At 44.9% G+C, this 25552-nt stretch overlaps 1 protein-coding gene and 1 long non-coding RNA gene across 4 annotated transcripts in view; both read right to left on the reverse strand.

The window, feature by feature from the left end:
• LOC310704949 lies at nucleotides 1-3024 on the reverse strand. The gene is made up of 2 exons (XR_014525112.1): nucleotides 2487-3024; nucleotides 1-2328 (listed from the first exon to the last, which is right to left on the reverse strand). It is a non-coding gene; the product is annotated as an uncharacterized lncRNA (long non-coding RNA).
• Nucleotides 3025-3032: 8 nt separating this feature from the next.
• MTUS2 (microtubule associated scaffold protein 2) overlaps nucleotides 3033-25552 on the reverse strand; it is a 300965-nt gene continuing 278445 nt past the window's right edge. For all 3 annotated transcript variants that reach the window (XM_083498852.1, XM_083498853.1, XM_083498851.1), the window contains 8 exons: nucleotides 23953-24019; nucleotides 16542-16756; nucleotides 15728-15833; nucleotides 12011-12084; nucleotides 11255-11353; nucleotides 10684-10803; nucleotides 9337-9434; nucleotides 3033-5897 (listed from right to left, as the gene is read on the reverse strand). In XM_083498852.1, the coding sequence (XP_083354978.1) occupies nucleotides 5681-5897; nucleotides 9337-9434; nucleotides 10684-10803; nucleotides 11255-11353; nucleotides 12011-12084; nucleotides 15728-15833; nucleotides 16542-16756; nucleotides 23953-24019 (996 nt within the window). In that variant the 3' untranslated portion in view covers nucleotides 3033-5680. The remainder of the gene's footprint in view (nucleotides 5898-9336; nucleotides 9435-10683; nucleotides 10804-11254; nucleotides 11354-12010; nucleotides 12085-15727; nucleotides 15834-16541; nucleotides 16757-23952; nucleotides 24020-25552) is intronic.

The raw sequence follows: 25552 nt of genomic DNA on the forward strand, positions 1-25552 counted from the left end.
TAAGGAGCATGTATTTATTATCATGAATATATTACATTCACCTGTACACTGTAACTCAAATAATACAAACTTTTTTTCCTGTAATTCAAATAGCCACGTAATTAAGTCAGACCACAAACGCCTGCTGTGTTAGGGAGGGGATGGTCTTTTAAACATCCGCCATGTGTCCATGGGACACAAATGCAATCAGTACACAGACGTAAAATACCTGATTTTGGTTATTCATATTTATTCCAAAGAAGATCTTTACTGTTCATGTACCTGCTGATTTATTGGGGAGAAGAAATGTGATGTGTGCAAATGAGAGTTCTGAAAAATGTTTCAGAAGTCTCAAAAGGGGGGAGTCTTAATCAATCTCTTACTTCTCCTGTTGGCTTCTCTAGCGAGTGGTTTTGTTGGTCCTTTGAGATTCCTAAGGTAGCAGGGGCCTGTGAATGCATTTCCCAGGAAGACTTTGGAGGGCTTTGGACAGGGAGGCACAATTTACTCATTGTATCACACCTCTTCGGCATGTTGTCCAAAACCCAGAGTTGCATGGCATCCCCAAACACAACATGGGGGTTAGGAGGAGGCTGAGGAGGCGGATGCATCACTGGTCTTCGGACAAGACATGAAAGTGAAGTGAGAAGAAGTGTGAGAGCCTCATGTATCCACAACCAAAGCCCAAGGGATTCCTAGATGATCAACTCCTTTCAACGATACTACTTTGGTCAGTTTTTTCTTGACTGTCATATTCCTCTGATGCTTTAGAAAGCAAGGATGCCTTTGAATGCACAGTCCTATTTGGGGCAGCAGGCAGTATTGTTACTATCCATTTGCTTAGCTCAGGCATAGCCCCATGGTGCCCCTCAGATGGTGGACTACAACCTTCATAAGCCACAGCTAGCATAGTCAATGGTGTCCGGGATGATGGGAGCTGTAGTTCAAAACATCTGGAGGGCATCACGCTGCTGTCTCTAACAAAATACAGGGCGGCTTTGGGTATGCCACAGAGGAGAAGTCACACATCTGCCCTGCTCTGGTAAGAGCCAATTGTGGGCTGCATCCATAGCTGGGCATGCAATCTCACTATAAAGTAGGAAAGATGCTAATTTTCTCACTCTGCACAGTCAGTGGGAAGCACAAACAGAAGCAGTGCAAGCTGCTCTTGATTCCTCTCCTGCTTTATGTGTACAGTCCAAAGCTGCTCTGTTGGATGCAGGCGTGCCCTGCATGGAAAGGAATTGGTTTCTACAGAATGGTGCCATGTTATGATAGTAGTGTGGGCTGTGTTCCTGGACTTTGCTAGGGCTGGCATCTCAGCAGCTGAATCCTCCTTGAATCTTCCTCTGAACTTGCATGGAATAATATGCAGCAGCAGGACAGATTGAGATGGAATTTCCCATCTTTTCCATAAGGGAATTTTGGCACAAGTTGCCCAAACAATGTCTTGCCGTCACCACAGTTAGTCAAGTGGGTAGATGGGAGGAAAGGACAATTTCCCTGAGTGAGCTGACCTAATTTTTTTGGCCTTGACTGCAAGTAAATAGGTAAAACAGGATTCACACCTGAAATTCGGACAATTAGAAAAATGCCGTCCACATTTTTCTTGTTTCCCTAGAATGCAAGTTGCACTTGGTAGCCACAGTTTGCTTGTCGGCTGCTACTAAGGCAGGGTGTTAAAACATTGTTGAAGACCCATGTTATTATTCCTTGCCAGGCCATCAGTTATAGCGCTGCTACAATCTCTAGTTGCTTTCTTCGTGATACTTAGCCAGCTTTGCCCCATCACCTGAGTGCTTTGTGTAATTGTCTAGTACGTAAGTGTGAACGTGGTTATCCACAATTAGATTCGCAGTCATTAAGTTCTGCTTTTGGGGGAATGAATTTTATGGCTTCACATGCAAAAAGCAGCTGGCCTTCAAGGAGAGAAGCCCAAGGGATGCAGTGGTTGTAATGAAGCCTAGGCATGTTATGCACCTTCCCCGCCACTGCCCCAGTCCAACTTGGGATCGTTTGTATACAGCAGGGCAGCCCAACTTTTCATACCAAGCGGGCCACAAGAGACTTTGATATGGAACCTGTGGGCTGCGTACTGCCTTGTTTCATAGGCTGCCCCCAGCCCTTGTGCTGCCTTCCCAAAGCTGGCAAAGTGAGGGGCTGGGCTTTGGGAAAGAGGTGCAAGGCTCTGGCAGGGTCCTAGCTCAGTGGCTCACGTATCTGGCTTTGGGAAGGCAGCGTAAGGGCTCAGTGTGTGTGTGTGTGTGTGTGTGTGTGTGTGTCAAATGTGGCTGAGGGCTGTAAAAAAAAAAAAGGTATACAGGAAACTGAACTGGGAGCGTTGCACAACTCCCAGATCTGCACACGCTTGCCTGCAGCACTAGAATAGAGCGTATTGCACTCTTTCCCCCTATCTCATGTCTATCATCATAATTTTTGGAGTGATGGGGGAGCTGATGGCAGAGGCAGGGATGCAACTTTAGGAAAGTCAAAAGGTTTCGGGTGACCCAGTGAGATAGTCCCCTCCACCTTGTAGTAGTAGCCCTGTATATGACATCAGAAACTGCTTTTAAAGGACGCCTTGGTTTCAGAACTGGCTTGCCAGATAGCGTGCTTAAGAAACCAAGTTACTTTTCAGATGCCAGCCATAGTTGGTTACCTTTAAGTTTGCATAATGCAAAGTCATGAAAAGGCTCTTTTCCCTCTGTGGACGGCCTCTGGTTTTGAAGGGCTGAATAAGTGAAATGCTTCCAAGCAACTGAATGTTAGGTTAAAGTAGAGTAGCCCTAGGCTGCCATTTTTTAAGAAGGAGGAGGATAGAATCCTACGCCTTTTCCATCTGGATGCAGGGACGACTGATCTGTACAAAGTTAATGGAGGAGAGAGAACTGTAGTCTGATATTAGCATTGACTTGCTATCTTGTGTAAGCCAGCAGAAGCCAAAATCTCAAATCGTATTTGGAAGCATTCATTGAAAATGGAGGTGGCAGATGAACAGAGGAAGGAAGAAGCATAAACAGAGGAATTGACGGACAACCCAGACCCACCCACCCACCCATAGTGTGGCTTCGCTAGCTTATAAGTGGAGAGTAATACATAACTTACAGAGCAATGCAAGGTAAATGCAAATTTATCAACGCTGTGGTATAACATTGCTCACATGAGCTTGACAGTACAAGGTTCGCGACATAGCAAGGAAACAGGTGCTGTCTGTGTCTCAAGCGAGTGTGGTAAGGAAACCGGCTAAAATTATATCAGTGGGTCATTGTTGCAACTATCCTACTCTTGAGTTTGCAAGTTGCCCATTATGCGAAATCTAGTCCTGTCGTTTGTGATAAGTTAACGAACGTGGCATGAGCTAATCTAAGAAGATGTACTTGGTATCACAGTATCATGCAAGGTAGCTACAAAAATAAATTTCTCTAAAAAAGAAAGAAAGAAATCAACCTTGTTACTCTGTACATCATGGAATTGGGCCACAGATCTGTGGCTATTGGAAGGTGCTGGCTCTCTCTGCAAGCACAGCTGATGCCTAAGGTCTGCATCACAGGCAAGTCATCGACACAAGCACCAAGCAGACTCGCTGAACGAAGCACTTGTGTGGACATCAGGCAGACAGGCATTTGCCAGTCAGGGAGGTCCTCTGTGAGCTTTGTACACTAACTCCCTCCCTCTCTTCTCCTCGGTGTCCTTTTGGCACTCTGAGCTGCCCTGTATTTAAACGCTGCAGAGGGACTTTGCAAATGAGTTGAGCCCTGGGCCTCCACTCGAGAACCAAAGTATCACATGGCTATCTAAAAACATTTCTTTGCTTAGATGATTCATGCTCCACATCTGTCCAACGCTACGTTCAACGCTTTCACAGTCTAAGTCTATAACAACTCTTTGACACACACGCTGGAACCCAACTCCTATCACACCAAAGACAAGAAGGGACTCTTAGTCTGTCTAGCTCATGTTTAGAAACCGTTTCAAGGTCTAATGCTATTGTGACTGCTATGCTACTCTCTAGGGAACCAGCCTACGTTCTAGCAGGCCTGACATCCAATATCGTGCTGCTACTAAATACACACCGGGCAGCAGGGTCGAGATGGCTGGAAAGAAGGCAGAGAGATAGAACAATCCAGCAGTTTGGCCAGTACCAAAACACATAAACATGCCATTGAGTGCTGATAAAATGCCAAGTGTGCAGTGTTGATTGCTATTCTATGAACATGACGAGCCTGAGATGATGTGAGTTCTGGATCTGAGAGATGCGCTCCTTGGATCCTAGGCAACGTGGCGGAGGAGTGATAGCACGCTCTTGGCCACATTGCTTAGGAGGGGGGTAGGAGCAGCTCTCAGATTGCACACTCACTTAAAAATATTGCTGCCTCAAGCTGCTACTTGGGTCCACTGCACAGGTGAGTCGCCCCTGTGTAGAAGAAAGAGCCCAATTCCGTCATCAACAGAAGAGGGCAAACTGTGGGTGAAGACCAACAGAGACCATCTGCCTGCTGAGAATTGTGGGTTGGGAGAGCATTGTGGCACCCAGGTCCTTCCTACAGGCAACTGGTGCATCACTGTGACAACAGGATACTGGACTAGATGGGCCTAATCCCACAGGGCTCTTTTTTGTTACTTAGCACCCACATTTGCCTCTCTACTGAAGTACGCTAACTGAATTCACACATTCACTCTATGCTTCTGTGGTCACTCCCCCACCCCTTCTTAAAAAGGAGTTGGGAGGCACAGGGTCTTGTACATTTAGCCTTGCTATTAATTCAGACTTTGAAAACATCGTGGAAAAGCACTTACTGCTGGGGTAAAATGGAGTCATCTTTATAAATAAACATAGGACTGCAACGCTGGAGGTCTGCTCGCCTCTTCCGTATTTACAGCAGTGGTGAGTGTTCTGATTGTTACCTGGGAAGCGAGCGCTGTGTCTGGCACTGATTAGAAAAGCAATTATTTTCGAAGGCAGTTAACTAGTTAAGAAATCAAGTCGCTGGTGTTTTGCTTTAGAAAACGTACCACTCAGTGGTCACTTGGAAGGTGCTTCTGTGTTTTTGTAACTTTCTTCTCATTTGGGTAGAAATATTCCTGGGAAGCTTTGACCAAAAAAAGGAAAAAAGAAGCATTTAATTTCAGTATAACTCTTAGGCACAAGTTAGAAAACTGCTGACTCATGAAAATATATCAGCACTTTTTGCAGAATCCATTAATATAAAAAAATGCATTTCGGAACAGCTTCAGCTACATATGCAGAAGGTGTGCATGTGTGCCTGACATGTGCCTCACATTATGGGCATGGATGCCTGAGGGCATCCACGCGTATCAGCAGCCACTCAACGCACAGAGCTATTCAAAACTCGAACTGGCAACTAACCTGAAATACTGCAGCGAAAAGTTCACTCGGGAGTGAACAATAAGAAGAGTTTTCCCTTGCTTTTGCCTCTAACCCTGGGAGATGTCCCCATGCGTCAGCTGGGATCCTGCTATTCTATGGCATCAGTGTAGCAAGTCCTAGGGACTCCCGACGCAGGAACCCACCAGAGGGCACTGCCTAATCAAATACAGCTATGCATCTAGAGAGCATGTTGGTAGAGTCACGGATCCCAGGGATCTACTTCTACTGTGGTTAATACTTTCTTAGACGAGAACATTCAGTAGGCTGGGACATTGTCAGGGACAAGTCATCTGATACAGCTGCGCGGGGCTGTCATCTTGGCACAGTGCTGACTTTAGCTGGGGTGGGAGGTCCTGACGAAGACCGATAAATATGGGTGGGCGATGTTGGCGACAGCTTAACGGGGCTCATGGGGTCCGACGTCTGAAGCTTCCACAGCAGCTCTTCATTAGTCCTGCTTAGCCTCTTCTTTTCCTTGGATTCTTTTTCAACATATTCCTGGAGATTAGCATTTTCTTCAGATAACTGCCTGGAGAGGGAAACAAGGCACTGTCAAGTCAAAATCAAAATTTCAGAATTGCGGCAAGTCCTCGTTGGATCCATTTTGTAAACTAAGGATTGGGAACCTGGTGCTCTCTAGGTGTAACTGGGCTCCCATCAGCTCCAACCAACGTGGCCGTCGGACAAAAGGGCAATGGGAGGCCAGCAGTGCCTGGAGGTCCACCAGTTTTCATCTATTTTGTAAACAGTTCTCACGTCTTGTTGAAAACTCTTTGCCTACATGATTTGGATACTTACCATCCCACTCCTTGGAAAGTGCAAAGAAAATAAAGTCTGCTGTTGCATGGCCTAATATAAATTGGACCTTTAGTGAATGGGAAAGAACCCCACCACCCAGGAATCAAAGATTTTCCTCATTCTTGCTCCAGCAACGTCCTCCATGGATGGAAGGGGGAGGGAGCGGATTTTTGCAAATTCCCGTTTCCCTGCAAATTCCCTACACTACCTCCCATGTTGGTCTGAAGAGTTCCCCAACCATCTGGAGCAGATTTCTTGGGTGGAAGAGGGGTATCAGGAAAAAATGCTGCTCCCTCTCCATTCATGGATGCTTCCATGGTTCCAATAGTCTTCCAGGCAACAACTGGATGCAGTCCAGTATTCCCCCCCCCCAACAGAATTAATTCACACATTCATCTGCCAATCAAGTGTGGAGAACTGGAGCCACAGTCATGCAGTTGTCAACTAGCCCTGAGCCATTCTAGAAGACAAGCAGAAATGGGTTCAGAAGCACAGGTGCAGGGCAAAACTGGGCATTTCTTAACAGAAGGGGACATAGTTCATTGGTAGAGAACATGCTTTGCGTGCAAAAGGCCCCCGGTGCAATCCCCTGTGCAGCCACTTAAAAGGCTCTCTGGAGGCAGGAATGGGAAACCCCCCCGAGAACCACTGCTAAACAGAGTAATGGACACGAGGATGAGGGATGCATTAATGGTGAAACACAGCGAAAGACAACTTCCTATGTTCACCTCTTAAAAGCCAGAAAAATCAATGCCACTAGTGACATGTAGGGACATCGAGACCCCAGAGCCTTTGCCTTCACTGAGATAGAAAAGAGTTGCAAGGTGATGCTCCGTGATACAGGAGTCTGTCAGACAGCATCCCTGCTCCTGAGACAGTAAGCAACCGATAGTTTGCTGGAGGAGGAGAACTGGGAGTTAACACAGCCAAGTGGCAGTCTTTTCCAAGAGCCTTTTGAGCAGGGATGTGCCTTTGCTGACAAGCGTTTTTTACCCTTTCTCTTTTTTTAAAATAATACCGATACCAGCATGTGCCCAAGGACAATTTGCTTTGGCACGCAGAAGCAAAAAATAAATAGCCCTCTGACTGTTACCCTGCCTCTCTCCCACATACAGTGCTGGGATTGTCTTTTTGCTGCGTCATCCGAGGCTGACGCCAACAGAAGAAAGAAACGGTCAGGTTACAGCAGAGACGAGCTTTGAAACATGGGGAAGGATAAGGCATAGGCCTCCCCGTCCACATGGGGGCGGGGGGAATGAGCAGGTGCTGCGTTGTACTCAGCCACAGGACTGGCTCTCTGGGGACCAGTTCCTGCTGAGGCAGACGGGAAGCTGGACAAAGGCAGATCCTCAGGGATCCTCAGATATCACCGGGTTCAGCAACTGCAGTGGGGCTTCAGAAAACACAACAGCAAATATAATGCCACACTGAAGCAATACTTCCTGGTTTTTTTTTGGGGGGGGGTTGCAGCTGCCGTCTCTATTTGGCAGCATAGATCCAGTGATTTCTGATACACGTGTTTGCACAGTTACTGGGCTATTCCTGAAGGGGGAGGTAGATGGGCAGGTCTCTTTCCTTTGTCTCTCCATCCCCCATGATTACATTTTCTAACTGGAGCATCTAGCAAAGGGGCATTTTGCCTATTCAGGCTCATGCCCCAAGCTCCTTCAGGTACTGCAGGAATCTGTTGTATTTTTGCTATGAACGTGGTGCTCCTTCTGCATTTCTCCTCATCAGGTTCTCTGAATTTATGAATTCTGTGCAATGTCACGTGCTCTACACGCACTACCTTAAAAACAAGAATTCTGTATCAACATGCTGCAGGTTTACACGAGAAACAGCCACAAAACGGACAAAAGCACCCATAAAATCAATGTGGTACGTGGTTGAAGACTGCATGATAAGCCAGGCTCAGCCCCACAAAGTGACAGGCGCCCACAGTGCTCTTAAGCGTGGCGTTCTGTGTACAGTGCTAATGTTTTGCAGAGAAATCCATCCTTCTGCAAAGTGCCATAACTTGGAAGTGTACAGCTACAGGTTTCAGTATAACGGCTACTCCGATACCCAGAGGTTTTCAGCGTAGATGTTGAAGATCAACTGCTTGCAAACTAAACCTCGAGTCAGCCCTGATCCGCGGTAAAGGGGGAGCGTTGCCAACTCCTAAGGAGGAAAGCTTTGTTTATGGAGGACTCTGTACGAGGCAGAGGGTTAATAACAACACACAATACTATTCAGCACATCCTAAGCACGCGTACTCAGAAGCAAGTCCCACTGTGTAAAGTGGGGCCCACCCCCCCCAAAAGTGTACAGTGGTGTCTCGCAAGACGAAACTAATTCATTCCGCAAGTTTTTTCTTCTTGCGAGTTTTTCGTCTTGCGAAGCACGGTTTCCCATAGGAATGCATTGAAAATCAATCAATGCGTTCCTATGGAGACCGTCCGGGGACAGAGGGGAAGCGCCACACGCCTTCCCCTCTGTCCCCGGACCTGTTTAAAGCAAGGGGGGCGGGGAGAAGATTGCTTCTCCCCGTTGCCTGCCCCACAATCTCCATAGTGTGTAGGAATCATTCCATATGGATTTTCTCAGGAATCCTAGCAACCCTGTAAGGGAGACTGGTGCCAGTATCAACGAGAGCAGAGTCTGAGAAACAGTGGATTCAGGAAGATCACTGAGGATGCAGCCCTCTGCCCATTTGCTTGGTAGTAAGCCTTGCTGAATTCAGTTGGAGTTGCTTTACCTAAGACTGTACTCCTAGTGAGTCCAAGGCAGTCCTGATTTGAATCAGGCATTTCCTGGTTCACAGCCCAGTCTCCATCAATGCAATCCTGTGCATGTCTGTTTGGAAGTTAAGTTCCACTGAGTTTCATGAGCCTTATTCCCAAATAAGTGTGCGTAGCCTTCTGGTACTTCAGAAATAAGTAAGTTTAACAAGTTCCTTGCATTGCTATGATTCTACAAAGCAGCCTCCCCCCTCCTTTTTTTGGACTAGATTTCCCATCAGTCCCAGCTAGCATGGCTAATGGTCAGGACTGATGGGAACTGTAGCCCAGAACATCTGAATGGTACCAGGCTGCTGCAAATAGACACAGACTGAGTACACACACATACACAAAGATGTGAATTGAAAGCTGCTTGAAATGCCAAGCTCAGGAGCAAACGTCTAGACACACCTTGTCACCACAGTGTTCTGATCAATCCTGACTCTGAGATCCTCATTTTGCTGCTGGAGCACCTGAATTTTTTCTTCTAATATTAAGTTCTTTTCAGCCTGCAATATAGGAGGGACAGCTTTAAATATATGTAGCAATTGCAGCAGTAAAATAAAATAATAATAATAATAATAATAATGCAGTATTGTACCAATTCATTGCAGCAGAAGTGGCAGCACAGATTGGATGGTACTGCTGGGTTGTAAACACACCGGAGCTCACCTGCGTGATAACCAGCCTGATCCCCGAGGGTGTTGCTGTGTTTCTCCACTTGGGAGAAACACATCTGGTTTTAATTAAGAGTGCCTAGCCAAGAAACAATCTATGCATGTATCTGCTTTAGCAAGGGTTTAACTGTTAGTCTTCCTTACCTACACTTTTGTCACCTCAGACCGTTTCTTCTTCTTGGTCAAAGGACTACATTCCCTCTGGGGCGATTTGTCAGGGGCCACATGCTGGCAGCGGGTCAGGATGGAACCAGTGGGGGTGGGGCCAAAGCCCTAATGAGCATGCTCAGTGGGCAATAAATGCTGATTGACTGGTTGGGAAAAAGAAATCTGGAATCACAGGTGGGTGGGATTGAATGGAGTTTCCTGGGAGAGGTCATGGCTGGCTGGCTCCCGAACACAGCCATTCTACAGTGCAGTATTTTGTTGTGTGATTTGGAAATGGAAACTCTAGAATGCATGCAGGGATTAATTTTACCCCTGACTTGATGTTAACATACTGTAATATTTACTGTAGCTACTGTCTTGCACTGGACTATCACTTTATAAAATGGAGTTCCTGCCTCCCCAAATCCTACTGTCTCTTAGCCAAGAGTGGCTTTGAACAGAGGGAAAGGGTGAGAGGTGAAATGGAGATTTAAAAAGTAAGATTCCTTCCTATTTCAAATATACCACATAGGAACATCTTAATTTCTGTATTGCTTCTTAATTTTTATGGTGTGAACTGCCCTGAGATTATGGATGAAAGGTGGTATACAAATTTTTAATAAATAATAATAATTCCTTCCCCCTTCCCAGTTTGCATCTCTAAAATGACCACATTCCAAACCAGAGTTGCCTGCTTAAACAGATTGTGCTAGCTTGTGATTCTAATGCAGGAACAAGGAACTTGCCCTCCAGAAGTTACTGGACTACAACTCCCATCACCTTTGGCCAAACTGGTTGAGGCTGATGGGACATGGAGTCCAACAACATTTGGAGAGCCACAGGTTCCCTTGTCCCTCCTCTAATGGATACACAAGCTTTTGTGCCTTTTCCCTCCCTTGCGTTTTCTAAAGAGAGACAAAAACCAAGGGCTCACCAGCCTCTCTAGCTCTATGATCCTCTTCTCCTGTTGATGAATGAGTAGATTCTTCATTTCCAAGACCTGCTTCAGGCTACTCATGTCTTCCTCTAAATGCTGGTATGGAGCCATTGCAATCTGAGGCGAAGGAGAATTGACAGTAAAGAAAAAGAAGCAGAGGACTTACCCAGGAGAGATGGGAGACTCTCCTCATCCACTCTAGGAGGAAGGCTTTCTGGAGGCTTCCAGAACCTTCAGTATGAGGAGGAGCCCTCCCAATTTTGGAGACCCCAATAGCTGAAGAACAAACGCAATCCCTCTCCCTTAATTTCAAAATCTAACCAAAGCAGGTTAAACAGAAAAGGAAGGTAAAACGACTGGGCCTAAAGTCACCCCTAGGCCAGGTTATTCCAGCTGTGTGAAAACCTCAGCCTTCCCCTTTCATCCTACTCTTACTTCCAGTAAACGTCTTCAGAAAGTGTTCTACAGATCCTGGCCCATCATGGACTGCCTCACGCTCAGCCCCATGAGGGAACTCTCTTGTTCTTATGAGTCACACTAAGTTCCATAAAAGCAAATCTCATGTTACCTCTAGTTGCTCTTCTGTGTTTTTCTTCAATGCCTCTTCAAATCGTTTTGCCTTGTCCTTCAGAGACTGGCTCTGAAAAGTGAGGGTGTCAACCTGGTCCTGTAATCAAGTGCAAACACAGTTTCCTGTGACGCTTTTACTCGATGTAAGACAAACCATTTAGGCGGTGGCCCTGATGCAGAGAAAGCCAGCCAGCCACAAGTCCTACTGAATTGGCGGGAATAAAATTAGTCATGACTAAGGTCACACCCACACTATACATGTAAAGTGCACTTACCACTTTAACAGTCAGGGCTTCCCCCAAAGAATCATGGGGGCTGTAGTTTGCTAAGCATGCTGAGAGTTGTTTGGAGACTCCTATCTCCCTCACAGAACTACAATTCTCAAAGAACCCTGGAAAGATGGATTGACTGTTAAACTGGGAACTGCAGCTCTGGAGGGGAACATGGGCCTCCTAACAACTCACAGCACCCTTAACAAACTACAGCTCCCAGGATTCTTTGGGGAAAGCCATGGCTGCTAGGGCAGATCCACACCATACATTTACAGCACACCCCAATACACATTTGAAGCATGTGACTTCCCTCAAAGACTCCACAGAACTGTGGTTTGTTAAGGGTGCTGGGAATTGTAGCTCTGTAAGGAGGAAACTATACCTCCCAGGATTTGTTGAGGGGAAGTCACGTGTGTTGGATGTGCTTTAAGTAGATCCTTTTGACAAATGATAAGGTTTTGTATTTCAAAAGTGATACTAACCTGGAGTGACAGACGTAGCTTCTCAAAATTCTCTTCCAGTTCTCTTTTTTCCAGCTCATGTGCAGACTTTAGTTCTGGGAAGGAATTAAAAAATGCCACATTGAACCATTGTGACACATCGATTACTCACAATCCTTAGGCAGTAGTGGATGACATGGGTGGGGGCACTGTCGTTTATCTGATCGCCACCCAATCATGACATGGATGCTTATTGGGAGGTAGAGAGGGAGGGACAAGGCAGCATTGAGAACGGCATGGTGCAAACACAACGGCAGAGCCAATTTTACGCTCCCACTGGTGGGTTTGTGCTGCACTGACCTCACTGCCACCTTGCTCCTCTACCTCCCAGTAAATAGTGGAAATCTGACCGACTGGAAATGAGGTCATTAGTGTTGCATCAACACACCCAATGTCAGCTACAGTCCTTCAGTCTCAGCTAGGCTCAGCTTCATTGCAGTCCAACCGCCACATGCCTTACTCAGCCCCGTACGATGTCCAGGGCAAGTGAAGTCCAAACTTTTTGGCGTTTAAATACGAGACGGTGTGCTGTTCTAGTCTGAACTACAATGTGCATATATGGTCTCTCTTACTCTGTGAGTTGATGTGGCTTTGCCTCCGGGCTACTGATTTATTGTTTAGGCCACAACACACCATACATTTAAAGGACTTTAAAAAGCCATGGCTCCCCCCCCCATGGAATCTTGGGAGATACAGTTTGTTAAGGGCACTGAGAGTTGTTAGGAGACCCTTATATTCCCATTAAAGGTAAAGGTAAAGGGACCCCTGACCATTAGGTCCAGTTGTGGACGACTCTGGGGTTGCAGCGCTCATCTCGCTTTATTGGCTGAGGGAGCCGGCGTACAGCTTCCAGGTCATGTGGCCAGCATGACTAAGCAGCTTCTGGCGAACCAGAGCAGCGCACGGAAACGCCATTTACCTTCCCACCGGAGCGGTACCTATTTATCTACTTGCACTTTGGCATGCTTTCAAACTGCTAGGTTGGCAGGAGCAGGGTCCAAGCAATGGGAGCTCACCCTGTTGTGGGGATTCGAACTGCTGACCTTCTGATCGGCAAGCCCTAGGCTCTGTGGTTTAACCCACAGCGCCACTTGCGTCCCATTATATTCCCATTACAGAGCTGCAATTCCCAGAGCTCCTTGTGAAGAGCGAGCAATTATCAAATCACTCTGAGAATGGTAGCTTTGTGAGGGAAATAAAACCCTCCTAACAACTCTCAGTACCCCTAACAAACTACGACTCCCAGAAATCTTTGGGGAGAAGCTCTGAGTGTTTAAAGTGGTATCACAGCACTTGACATGTATGGTGTGGAAGATCTAGCAGAAAAGACTAGCAGGAGAATCAGGCACTGGCTCTAGCAACAGAGTGGCCAGATGTGGGGGGAAATGCAGAAGACTATATATTTAAGATAGGGCTGGACAACCTCAGTCCCAGGGGGCCAGATGTGCCCCCTGGCCTTGCTCTCCACCCTCCATAACTGCTTTTGCCTGACTGGAATTTGTCCTTGAATGGGAAAGATGCCTCTTGCCTGCTTGGATGGGGGATGACAAGATGTGGATCCCTACTTTTTAAATAAAGCTATAGTAGTTACAGAAACAGCTCTTGTTTTGTACAGCTGCTCCCTGAACAACCCTCAATTCACACTAAATTTAGGAGAAGTCTCTGTTGTGTTCCCATTCCAAAGGCTGCATGGCAGGGACTATGGGAAACTCTTCTTCAACCAATTTTATTATGGATATGAAATTTTAGTTGGCCCTGTAGTAATCTATGGTTTAATAGCCCAAGGAACTGGTATGGAGAGCGTGTTAAAATTTAATAGCCCAACTAATTGCTCTGAAACAGCGACTCCATAAATAAAACCTATTCACCAATCAACTGTTTCAGTGACAATTTCATCCACGAGAGGGGGCCCTAGGCCTGCAAGGAACTCTCACATGGCCTGAAAGCAGCTTTTCAGGGGTTCCTTCACTGTAAAATATAACACAAAACGTCTTACACAAAGGGGCAGTGGGTGGGTGGGAACTGTTCATGAATATAGTGATAATTCAAATCCATGATAGATATCAACTGTGAAATGCCTGCAACATGCATACATGCAGAATTTTATTTGTTTGCCACCTTTCCACAGTTCAAACCATGCTCAAGGAGGCTTACAACATGAAAAATGTGCATAGCTGTAACGTAACAAAAGTTGTGATAAACAATAAACAAATCATTTAAAAATGCACGACCAAACTAACCAATTTCCACATAAATCACAAGATTTAAATAAAGATACAGGGGGAAAAGCCAACAGCAACAGCCCCCTGCCAACAAAACTCCCTAAACAACCCCTAGCCCTAGTGGATTACCACTTGTAAAATGTTAATATAAACCGTGGGTATGCTGCCTGAATAATGAGAAGTTTAGCAGATACTTAATCAGCAGGATTACATTTTCTCAAATAGATATGCACGTTACTCATGAATGCCAACTTCTGACTTTAAACCCCGCCTTTAAAACTCCTGCTCTGGAACTTCCTCTGTGATAGACTGAAGTTCCCTCCTCAGTTCCTTTCGTGGGGTGTCTGCCCTGTCCACCTTAAGGAGATGGCAGGTCTACTAGGCAGGGAAGGAGGCTGTTGTCACAATAAACCAACAAAGGTGCCTTAGCAGCTTGGCATCTTCCTTAGTCAGTGATAGTAGGGGCCATAGCTCAGTGACAACACAGAAGCCTTGCATGCAGAAGGTCACAGGTTCAATTTCTGGCACCAGCAATTTAAAGGGATCTGGAGAGGGGCTGTTGGGAGCGACTGCTACACATTTGGGCTAGTGGGGCGCAGGGCAATGCAGAATCAGGAATAACAAACTGACCACAACGTAAGCAGCAAAAAATAAAATTAAACATTAAATATCAGAGGGACTACAGTGTTCTGACTGATAGGTTAGTGCCCAAACCATTCATAGTATGACCTCAAAGCACGGGCGGGTTGGGACCAGAGCAAGTAATGAAGATAGTCCCACTGACTTCAATGGTGTTTACTCCAGGAAAGTGCATCTATAGAATCACAGCATAACGTTAATTGGGGGTAGAGGGCAGGGATATGCAATGTACAGGGGGGGGAGACTGATCAAAATGAAGCTTACTGCAGTTAAGGCACTGAAGAGGAAGTGAACTTTCAATTTTGTATTCAAAACAGATCAGAACTTACATTATGCTTGAAAGCAAGCAACAAAAATATCTGAAAAGTTTGCAGCTGCTCAAATGCTTGTATTCAGGAACATATAGTGTCCTGCCCCAACATAAAACTATAAAGCTGCAGGAAAACAAAGGATAGAATAAAGAAAATCCCCATCCAATAGGAAATATACAATCTTGATAGCATAACAATGAGTAGATGTCAGCCGAATCCAATCAAAACATAGGATCAGATAAAAGCCAAGTTATAACCTGACATTGGACAATATATGGGGGGGGGGTTGACCTCCTTGGAGAGGTCATTTCATAGAGTCAGGGTGCTGCTACTGAGAAGGCCCTGCTCCTACTGGACACCTGGCAAACTCCATTCAGTGATGGCACGTGGAGCAAGGACTCAACTGTTGAAGGAATGCGTACAGTATTAACATGGTCCTTAAGAACATACGATTATCTGTATCCTGCTTTGCTTAGCAGACTTCTTCACAAGTTCATATCTCTAAGTCCAGGAGAACAGAGTATTACCTTGAACTTTGCGCTCATATTCATCCTGAAGCACTGCAATAGCAACTGCTTGACTGTTTTCCATCTCCATCACCGCTGCTTCCTGAGTTGTTGTAATGTCTTCCACCTGTTCAAAGAGCAAAGCCGTACAGATAAAGCTAGCGTAGATGGCTCCAAAAGGAGGTTAGAAAAATTCATGGAGGGCAAGGCTACCAAGGTCTATGAGCCATGATATCTATATGCGATCTCTAGTTTCAGAGACATTGTGACCGTGAATGAATACAAGATTCTGGGGAGCAACACTGGGGGAGAGCTCCTGCCTAGCCCCAGTGTGGAAGCATCTCAGGGGCACCAGAGTTTAGTTCAGAGATGGGGAATCAGAGATGGGGAACATCTCCAGATGTTGTTGGACTACAACTTTCACCTTCCCTGACCACTGGCCATGCTCTCATCAGCCCCAGAACCACAACAACATCTGGAGGAGAACACATTCCCCATCCCTAGTTTATATGCCACTTTCCCATGGTGGACCTTGCTCAAAACAGTTCTCAATAAATGTCAAGATTCAAATGCAGATTTCCCCAGTGCTATTCAGTGCCCCACCCACCACTGGAATGTGGCCCTCAGAAGTCTGCAGAGAAGGGAATTTGGCCCTCCAGCAGAAAAAGATTCCCCATTCCTGGTGTATGTGATGGAGGCTGATGGCAGGAGGAAGGGAAGCTACTCTAAGGGAAACCAACAATCAAATCAGGGACGTGCATAGATTTGACTTTATCACACACCTGTAGTCACAGTCATTGCCAAGAGGACATACAACTCCCAGAGCGTGACTGACCTGCTCTTGGTGCTGGCTCTTGATCCTGATGAGTTGCGCCTTGTGATCCTCTTGCAATTGCTCTATTTCGGCACTGTACTGTAACTGCAGCCGCTCTTCGAGCGCACGGAGCTCCTCCTGCTGCTCCCAACCGAGCGTCCTCAACTTGCCCTCAAACTTCTTTTCCAGCTCCTCCTTCTCTTTTTGTAATTTCTCATATCTTGCTGCATTGAGGGCTGCAGAGAGAAGAACCATTCGTTGAGATGTGACAGAGAAGCTAGAGCAGATCCAACTTCCTGCATCTCCACTACAGAAATTCTGCTTGGCCTGAAGAATTTCGGACCCACAACACTGAACCCAGCCCATGGGCTACGTATGGTGGAGAATGAGGGTTAATAAATGCCCTGATTTTGCCAGCTGCCCTGGGATGGCAAGGAAGGGCCCACACTGAATTCCAGGACCCTCCTGGACGATAACCCTTGCTGAGAGATGGGATTTTGAGGAGAAAGGGAGCACTGCATGTTGGCCATGAAGCTCAATGGGTTGCCTTGAGCAACATTCAGGTTAGTACACAGGTATGTGGGGATAGCTAAATGTGGTAGGAATTATAAAGCACCTTTGTGCAGTGAAAAGTTTTAGTAAAACAGCTGTATAAGGAAAAAGAATCAACAGCTACATGCAAACGCAAACAAAAGTTATTACATTTTGAAAAGATGACCATACTTTCACTTAATGCAGCAAAAAGAGAAACTGAGGCAAATGCAAGTGGGGGTGTGTGTGAAATATACTCGGAGTCGAGAGTGGATTTCATGCTCTTTATTCAGCTCATAGTGGTGAGGAGGAATGGAAGTGCCCCCAGAATGTCTGCTTTATATACATTATTTACACAATGGGCCCCACGTGATTGGCTAATTCCGGGATTCGATTCACCTGTAAGCCAGTCAGGTTGCGGATTCACTTCCACCTGGAGCTGGATTGGGTGGCTCCTGTGGACCAATCAGACTGCTGCATTCTGGACCCTATTGTTCTAGGACCAATCAGACTGCTGCATTCTGAATCCTATTGTTCTAGGACCAATCAGATTGCTGCCTTTTGGATCCTGTTTCAATCAGTACATAACACCAGGGGGGCAGTGAGCAGTGCAGGAAGCAAAGAGGTATGGGGGGTTTAATACCCAATGAGTTTTGGATGTCTCGGGTCTTTCATCAGGGATTTTCAAAGGCAGAAGTTCAATCTTTAGTTATATTTTGTTTTCTCTCCTCCCGCACATTCCCTCCAAATCTGCTCTGGGGTGGATTCTGAGGGTGCATGGAGGGCTGAAGGGGACAGGAGAGGAAGAGGAAGCTCTGTTGCATGCACAGAAGTCCATTGCATCAGCAAACCCCCATGCATTTTGTTGAATTAACTAGGTGTTTTGAACTGTAGGGTTACTACTACTGAGATATGCCACTTAGCTGGATGGAGCCTTAGATTCCTACCTTTAAAAAAAAACAACAACCACCCTGATCTCTCAGGTTGAAACATCAACAGGAAATTTAAAGATAGGGAAAATATGAGAGATAGGAAACAGCTGCGTTTCAATTCTATAGGAATGCTCCAGTCCCTCTTTATCTTGTAAAGGGAAGGAGAGAGGAGGAGGAGAGACTACAGCACAGCAGAACAATGGGGAATGCTGTCAGGAAGCATGTGAATCATTGCAGAAAGATCTCTCCTATCATCCAGGGATGGTAACTAGGGTGAAAACCTAAGAGAGTTGCACAGGTAGGGTTTAGCATGTTCTTAAAAAGTATAAATTTTTGTACAGTGCAGAATTCAGCATTCTGAGGATCTTTATCTATTGTTATGCATTTGTGTGTTTCTTGGTCCCCCTAAATTCCTGGGTCTAATGGGTGTCAGAGTTTAATCAATCCTTGGAGTATTAAGATGGGTTGCCAGAGGCTGGATTTAGCAAAGTGTCAAAATACAGGCCAAGCCACTTTTTCTGTGCCTAAGAAATTGCCCAGGAGAAGATTAGTAGGGGACAAAGACAGGGAGACGGGCTATTAGCAAATCAAAGACTCTATGCCCGCCAGCAAACGGGGGAAGCCCATCCTTGAGCCCTGAGATATTGTACAAAAGGAGAGCAGTTGGTTTAGGATTTCAGTTTGCTGTGGTGTGATTGAAGGGAAAAGGTGTCAGTCTGTTAAGCGCGACAAGCTGGAGAGGGGAAGTCAGAGGGCAATGTGGGCTGACAGTTTGAATCAGAGCCTGCAGTAATGGGAGAAACAGGACCCTCTGGGAGTGCAATGCTTTGAGCTCCTCAGTCGTAGGCTTGGGTTGCAAATATGTGTAAATAAAGCATATATCATAAAGACACCACAACCTCCATTGTGCTTCATTTCCAAAGGAAGCATAAACCCTGGGTAAGTGCCTGGGCCCCGGAATATCACACCGCTCATGGTTTGGGGTGGCATGTAACTACACACACACACACACACACACACACACACACACACGGTTTGGGGTGGCATGTAACTATACACACACACACACACACACACATATATCACCAGGGCTTTTTTGGTCGCAGTATGGACTGCTGGCACTTCCTTTTTCTGCTGTCCACAGCAGCCATTTTGTGCTTGACGTGTGAGTGCTAACACCTCATTTTAAAAAAAAAGTCCAAAAAAGCATTTCATCTAACTGTTCACAGCCTAACAACCACTTTCCTTGGAATGGGGATATGAAGATTGGCTGCACTTGTTTGGCATCCTTTTCAATTTGGGTCTGTCATTCTCATGGCTACTGAATTGTGCTGTGATGTCAAGCGGGGAGACAGAGGTTCCCCTCTGCACCTTTTGAATTCTTTTGTAAAGCATCACAGCTCAGTGACTCTCCTGCTAAGTGCATTTGGTTCACTTGTGTTCTGTTTGCTCTCTCAAACTTTTTGCAGGCTCAATGTCAAGATGGTGCATCCTAGTAGGGCAACCACCTACATATTGATCAAAAAGGGGAAATGCATCATCAAAAAAGGAGAGTTGCATCCAAATGACATATGCTAATTTATATGCAGAGATGCAAATTTAGTAGAAACTACAGTCGTACCTTGGAAGTCGAACGGAATCCGTTCCGGAAGTCCATTTGACTTCCAAAATGTTCAAAAACCAAAGTGCAGAAGCCCCATCGGACGTTCGGGTTCCAAAAATAGTTCGCAAACCGGAACACTCACTTCCAGGTTTGCGGCATTCAGGAGTCAAAACGTTCGACTCACAAGGTGTTCGAAAACCAAGGTACGACTGTACTGAAATTTAAACAGAATTCAATACCTCACCCCCTGGCAGGGTAAATGTTGACCAGCTAACCTATGGGCCTGCTCAATCTGTGACCTGCTCAGACATAGCTGCTGGGCCCAGCGAGGCTCACCTCTGATGCCTGGACCCTTGTTTTAAACAGTTACTACTTCTGGGAGCTGCCACTGAAATTTCCCACAATGCCCCTGACATAATGTCACTCTGGGGCATTGTGGGAAATTAAAATAGTGACTCCTGGAATTGCTGCTGCTGAACCTAGAAGCGACCCACCACGACAGCAATTTGGACTCCTTCTTTCGAACTGTGCTGTCATTGGCCAGGTCTAAGCGAACAGAATGAATGTTGCTATCATGTCATCTGGTCTAGCACTGTCTTGCTAGGCATAGCTGTCAACTTTCCCTTTTTCTTGCGAGGAATCCTATTCAGAATAAGGGAATTTCCCTTTAAAAAAAGGGAAACATTGACAGCTATGTTAGGTCACATCCACACCAGTGCTTTCCCCCCCTGGGTGTACAAAAGCACTGGTTAAAAATATGGCACTTACTGTAAGAGGTTCATGGTGAGTACCAAGACCTTTCTTTCTAGAAGAAAAGCACTGATCCACACCATACATTTAAAGCACTCTTATACCACTATAACAGTCATGGCTTCCCCCAGAGAATCCTGGGAGCTGTAGTTTGTTAAGAATGCTGAGAATTGTTAGGAGTCCAATACAGTGGTACCTCGGGTTAAGTACTTAATTCGTTCCGGAGGTCCATTCTTAACCTGAAACTGTTCTTAACCTGAAGCACCACTTTAGCTAAGGGGGCCTCCCGCTGCCGCCGCGCCGCCAGAGCACGATTTCTGTTCTTATCCTGAAGCAAAGTTCTTAACCCAAGGTAATATTTCTGGGTTAGCGGAGTATGTAACCTGAAGCGCATGTAACCCGAAGTACCACTGTATTCCTCTCACAGAGCCTGTTCATGCACAATATGTTCTAGATGTTTTGTTTTATGTGTGTAAAACACCCATGGCTCCTTTGGGAGGAAGGGTAGTTTATAAATCTAACAAACAAACAAACAAACAAACAAACAAACAAACAAATGACCCTAGTGAACAATATGTGGCAGAGGAGGAATGGAAAGCACATGAATCTCAAGATCACCACATCTTGTACATGCAATGCTAAACCATGGTTTCGTGTTCTGTTTTAACCAGGCCAGTGGCTTGCCTAATGAGCTTCATGGTTGAGTGGGGATTTGAATCTGGGTTCCTTCATTCTTAGTCAGACACTCTAAGCATTATACCACACAAATCTTGCCCATCAACAAGAACTAACAGTATCTGCTCTGCCTGGTCATTTTCTCAAGTTTGAATTTTTAACATTTGTTTTCAGTTTCCATACTCATTTTGAATTATTTTGTAATTTTGCTGCATGACCACTTAGTGCTACCTACTATATTGCCTTCCATTGTGGCACAGAACTATCCGAATCCAAGCAAAACCCAGCTCAAACTCAGAACTGGGGATTCATCATAATTGAAACCTACTCAAGCTTTAAATTGATCCTGTAATGAACCTGTCTTTCAACTATCATTTTAATGAGACTGGCACATGGTAGGATGTGATAATCCAAAGATACTCACTGAAGTATGCAAACCAATGACCAACACACATAGACTTTACAGAAAGAATAGATACTACTATATTGCACATATATAAGATTTTTTTGGGGGGGGCAGTTTCTGCAAAAGCATTTCTCATGTGCAAACCGTAAGTCATCCTATGCATGAATAAGGATTTTAGTGGAGCCAAAATTGGACCATACAAGAGGGAGGTATCGACTGACTCAGGAAAACCTCAAAGTTTGCAAAACTCTGTCTTTTTAAAAAGATGAATGAGGAGGAGCTTCAAAACAACCCAATGAGGAATGAGCATGGCCATGGATTGTTGACTTTCTAGGGAGAATGAAAAATGGAAGAAAGGAAATGGAATGGAGCATCTTGGGAAATGGTATGGTTGGAACTCTGAACAGGAACTCTGAACAGGAACACTTCATCCTTCAAAATGTTGTTGCATGTCTCACTTAAAAAATAATAATGCAAGGGAACAGTTGAACAGAAAGCTGAGCAATTTTTTTTGCCATGCACAGAGGCCTGGCATTCATTCCAAAATTACAGAGACCATCCAATCTAGCATGGGAGATCTGCACACAAACCAGAATTTGTTGCTTCTAAGACACGCAAGATACTTCTAGGACACTACATTTAACTGAAAGGACAAAGTGGGTATCCAGCCTCCATGAATGCAGACATAAAGCTGGACATGTTAAAAGAAGGAAACAAAGACTCATGTAGAAATGAATCCCTTCCAACTTCTATCATTTAAATATCTGCGCATCGTGATTACCCAAGAGCCAGCTCATAGTTTTCACATTTAAGGTCACCAAATAAGTGCAGTATGCCTACCATCTGTAGTTCTGCATCTGTCATGTTCAAGAAAATAATATGCAAATGGTTATAAACATGAAATTAAGTATGCAAACAACCCCCTGGATTATGTTACATGTTTGGTGTGCCTTTCATTATTGAACGAGATGCTTCATTGCTACTTCATAGAATGGAAAGGTAACTACAGCCACCAGCCTAGCAGTTGACTCCGCAATTTAAATATTTGCTAGCTGCCAATGCCAGACTGTTTAATACAACCCTGCTCAAGAGCTTAATGAAGTGGAGAGAATTAAAAATCTCAGCCAAGAACAAGTGCATGACTCCAAAAGCGCCCATGAAAAGCTCAACAGCTACAGGAAACCCCACAAGTGACCAGCGCAGCTATCCAGAGAGTGCCAAGATATTCTTTTATTTTGATGGAAGTTTCACTTTTGGCTTACAGGCTGGGTGTGATTTTCATAGGAAATGACATTTACTGGACTGAGAAGCGGCTGCAGGTTAAATCGCAGCACTTGCTGTCACAATGTTTTCCCAGCACTAAGCTGATGCTATTTCCCTTTGCGTCCGACCTACGGGTGAAGGCCAATCAAAGTGCATTTCTGTTTATAATGGGAGGAAAAGAAAATGCCATCAGTGGAATGTCACTTCTGTCCCCATTGAATGGAAGAGAGGCAATGGAGAAGCCCAAATGGCAGGTGGGCTTCTGCATCCAAGCCCTTTCTCCTCAAAAGGAGCAACCACAGTGATTCTTCCACAGTTTATCAGCCCAAGTGAAGCTTCACTCATTCGTTTGACTCTGTAAGTGGGATTGTTATGGGCCAGTTCTATCATTAGGCTGAGTGTAAAAATATGTAAAAATATTAGGTTGCAGTCAACTAACTTTACTCGGAGTAAATCCACTTAAATGAATGACCATGACTAACTTATGCCCATTAACTTCAATGGGCCTACTCTGTATATAATGTAGTTGATGATGATTTTTTAAATTAACTATCTGCCTTTCACCCCGGGCCAGTGTATCCCATTTCACCACTGCTGCCTGTCCTGCCTGCCTCCATTGCTGGCAGAGAAGCAGTATCTCTCACACTCAAAGATCTTACAAGATTCCAGGACATCTAATTGTTGCCAGCGTCACTTCTCCGCTAGTGGTGGAGGCTGAGGGTGCCACCGCAGGGGTTTCCGCCACCTGAGGCAGTGGCTTCATTCTGCCTAATGGCTGGGTCAGCCCTGCTTTACCATAAGGTCCTAGGGCGGGTTATATGAGCTATTGCCTGACCATGCTGGGTAGTGTTTCTGGGCCTGACACGTTCCAAATTCCTAGGTAACGAAGCTTGTAAGTAACTACGCCATTTGTGACTCTTGTAACTTATCAATCTAAGGGTGACCTGAGCTTCATACCCAGTCTCTATGGCAGGCACAGAATGAAATTCAAAAGCAGGCAATGTAGATTTACAGGTTGCCATCTGCAAATAGTAAAGATAATGGATGATGAGTTCCACTGTGTATAGTTATGAACCTGTCTCTGCAACAACAAAGAGGTGAAATTATTGTTCCCCCGACAAGCCATAAAAACCTGTGATGAGCTTAAGGCGATGCCTTATTAGATCCACAGAGATTGCCTAGCATGACAGGAAGAAGAAATAAACCATTTTACCAAACATCTGTAAGCAGAAAAGGACATTTTAAAGACTGCTTATTTAATGTCCTACTTACCAACTTCATCTTTGATGTTTGCAAGCTCCGCTGAGAGCTCTTTTTCCTTCACAAGGGCGCTTTCGTTCTGTTAAAACAAAGAGCAGAGCAAGAATGAACAAAGTTCCCACCTAAGAGTTTGCACACCTTTATTTACAAAACCTCAAAACTGCTCAATTCTATTGTCAACGGTTACTGAAGGTGCTTTAAAAAACAGCATACGCACAACCATAATTTTGAACTGTAATATTACACTAACAAAGTTTTCTTTTGGACAGTGTGCTCAAAGGCTCATTTGTCATGGCTTCCATGTAACACCATCCTATGAATGTTTACTTGGGAGAATGTCAACTGTGTCCCTAGTGAATGAGTTTAGAACTGCAGCCGTAAGTATGGATTTTGCCCGAGTCTTTCTGGGCAGAGGGCCACACCTGAATGCTCTGTGTCTGAGCATTTGTTTGTTTGTTTGTTTTGCCTGGAGCTTTCCCTGCAAAAACCCGCTCTTTAAAGCTGAATCAGAGCAAACATCAATTCCATTTTTCTGCAGATCGAAGCATTATGCCTGACTTAAATGGCATTTCTGTAACTGAAAGATGTATAGGCTAGAAGAGACTGGTGTTATCATCTAATCCTCAAACTGGAGCATTTCCAAAATAGGAAAACTGGAGCCAGCAGCTCATTTTATTGTGCCTGAGTCCATCAACTCATTTGATTGTGCTCTACTCCACAAAATACAATATTCAGCATATATAAAACATCATTTGTTTGCATGTTGATTATGTCCATAGCACACATAAATGACTTGCAATGCACACTGCATAGTAGTACAACTAGGCATCCATAAAATAATACACACACTCAAAATTTTATCTGTTTGTTCTTTTCACTATTTATATATTTCAGAACAGAGAACTTCAAATGACGGAAGAGATTAGACACATAAAACACATTTGTCTCGACCATACTGAAACATGCTTGTTAGAACGTAATGATTTTAGTGGGAGATGTTTCACAAGAGAGATATGAATCACCAGAAGATGCTGAAAGAGAACCCACCAGAGTGTGATTTAGTATAATAGATACCAGGAGCATCACCACAAAAGAACATAGACCCACTTTTGTATATTGCACTGCTATTCCTTGTCTTGTGAAGGATGGAAGAAAGAGCTGGGCGAGGTCACCACTGATTAGAAGAAAAAGAAGATCAGGAAGCTTTAAAGACATCTGTGGGTAAGAAAGCAGCAATGCCTTTTCAAGTTGCGACTAGAAGAAGCACAATAAAAAAAGCAGTGAAAAAGAATCAGTCAATGAGTTGGCAATGCATAAAGAGAGGATGTTGGAATATTTGGAAATTTAGATGTTATGTCACATCCTATTGGAAAATGTGGGGTCCGGTCATGGAAAGGATTTAGAAGTACTGTGCTAGATGCTGATATCTGGGAAATGATGGTGGATGGTGATGACTCTGCATCCATTAGTCAAAGAGTGGCAGCATATTGCCAAATATGAACTATAGGAATGACTCAACGGCCAAGTTCTTAAGGAGGAATGAAAGCCTAATAACTCTGTCAGTGACAGTATTTAGTTAATGAACATGTAATTTATGAGAAGCGTTTACTCA

The sequence above is a fragment of the Podarcis liolepis genome (genome assembly GCF_965112155.1).
Source record: "Podarcis liolepis genome assembly, chromosome: 4".
Taxonomy (NCBI): Eukaryota; Metazoa; Chordata; class Lepidosauria; order Squamata; family Lacertidae; genus Podarcis; species Podarcis liolepis.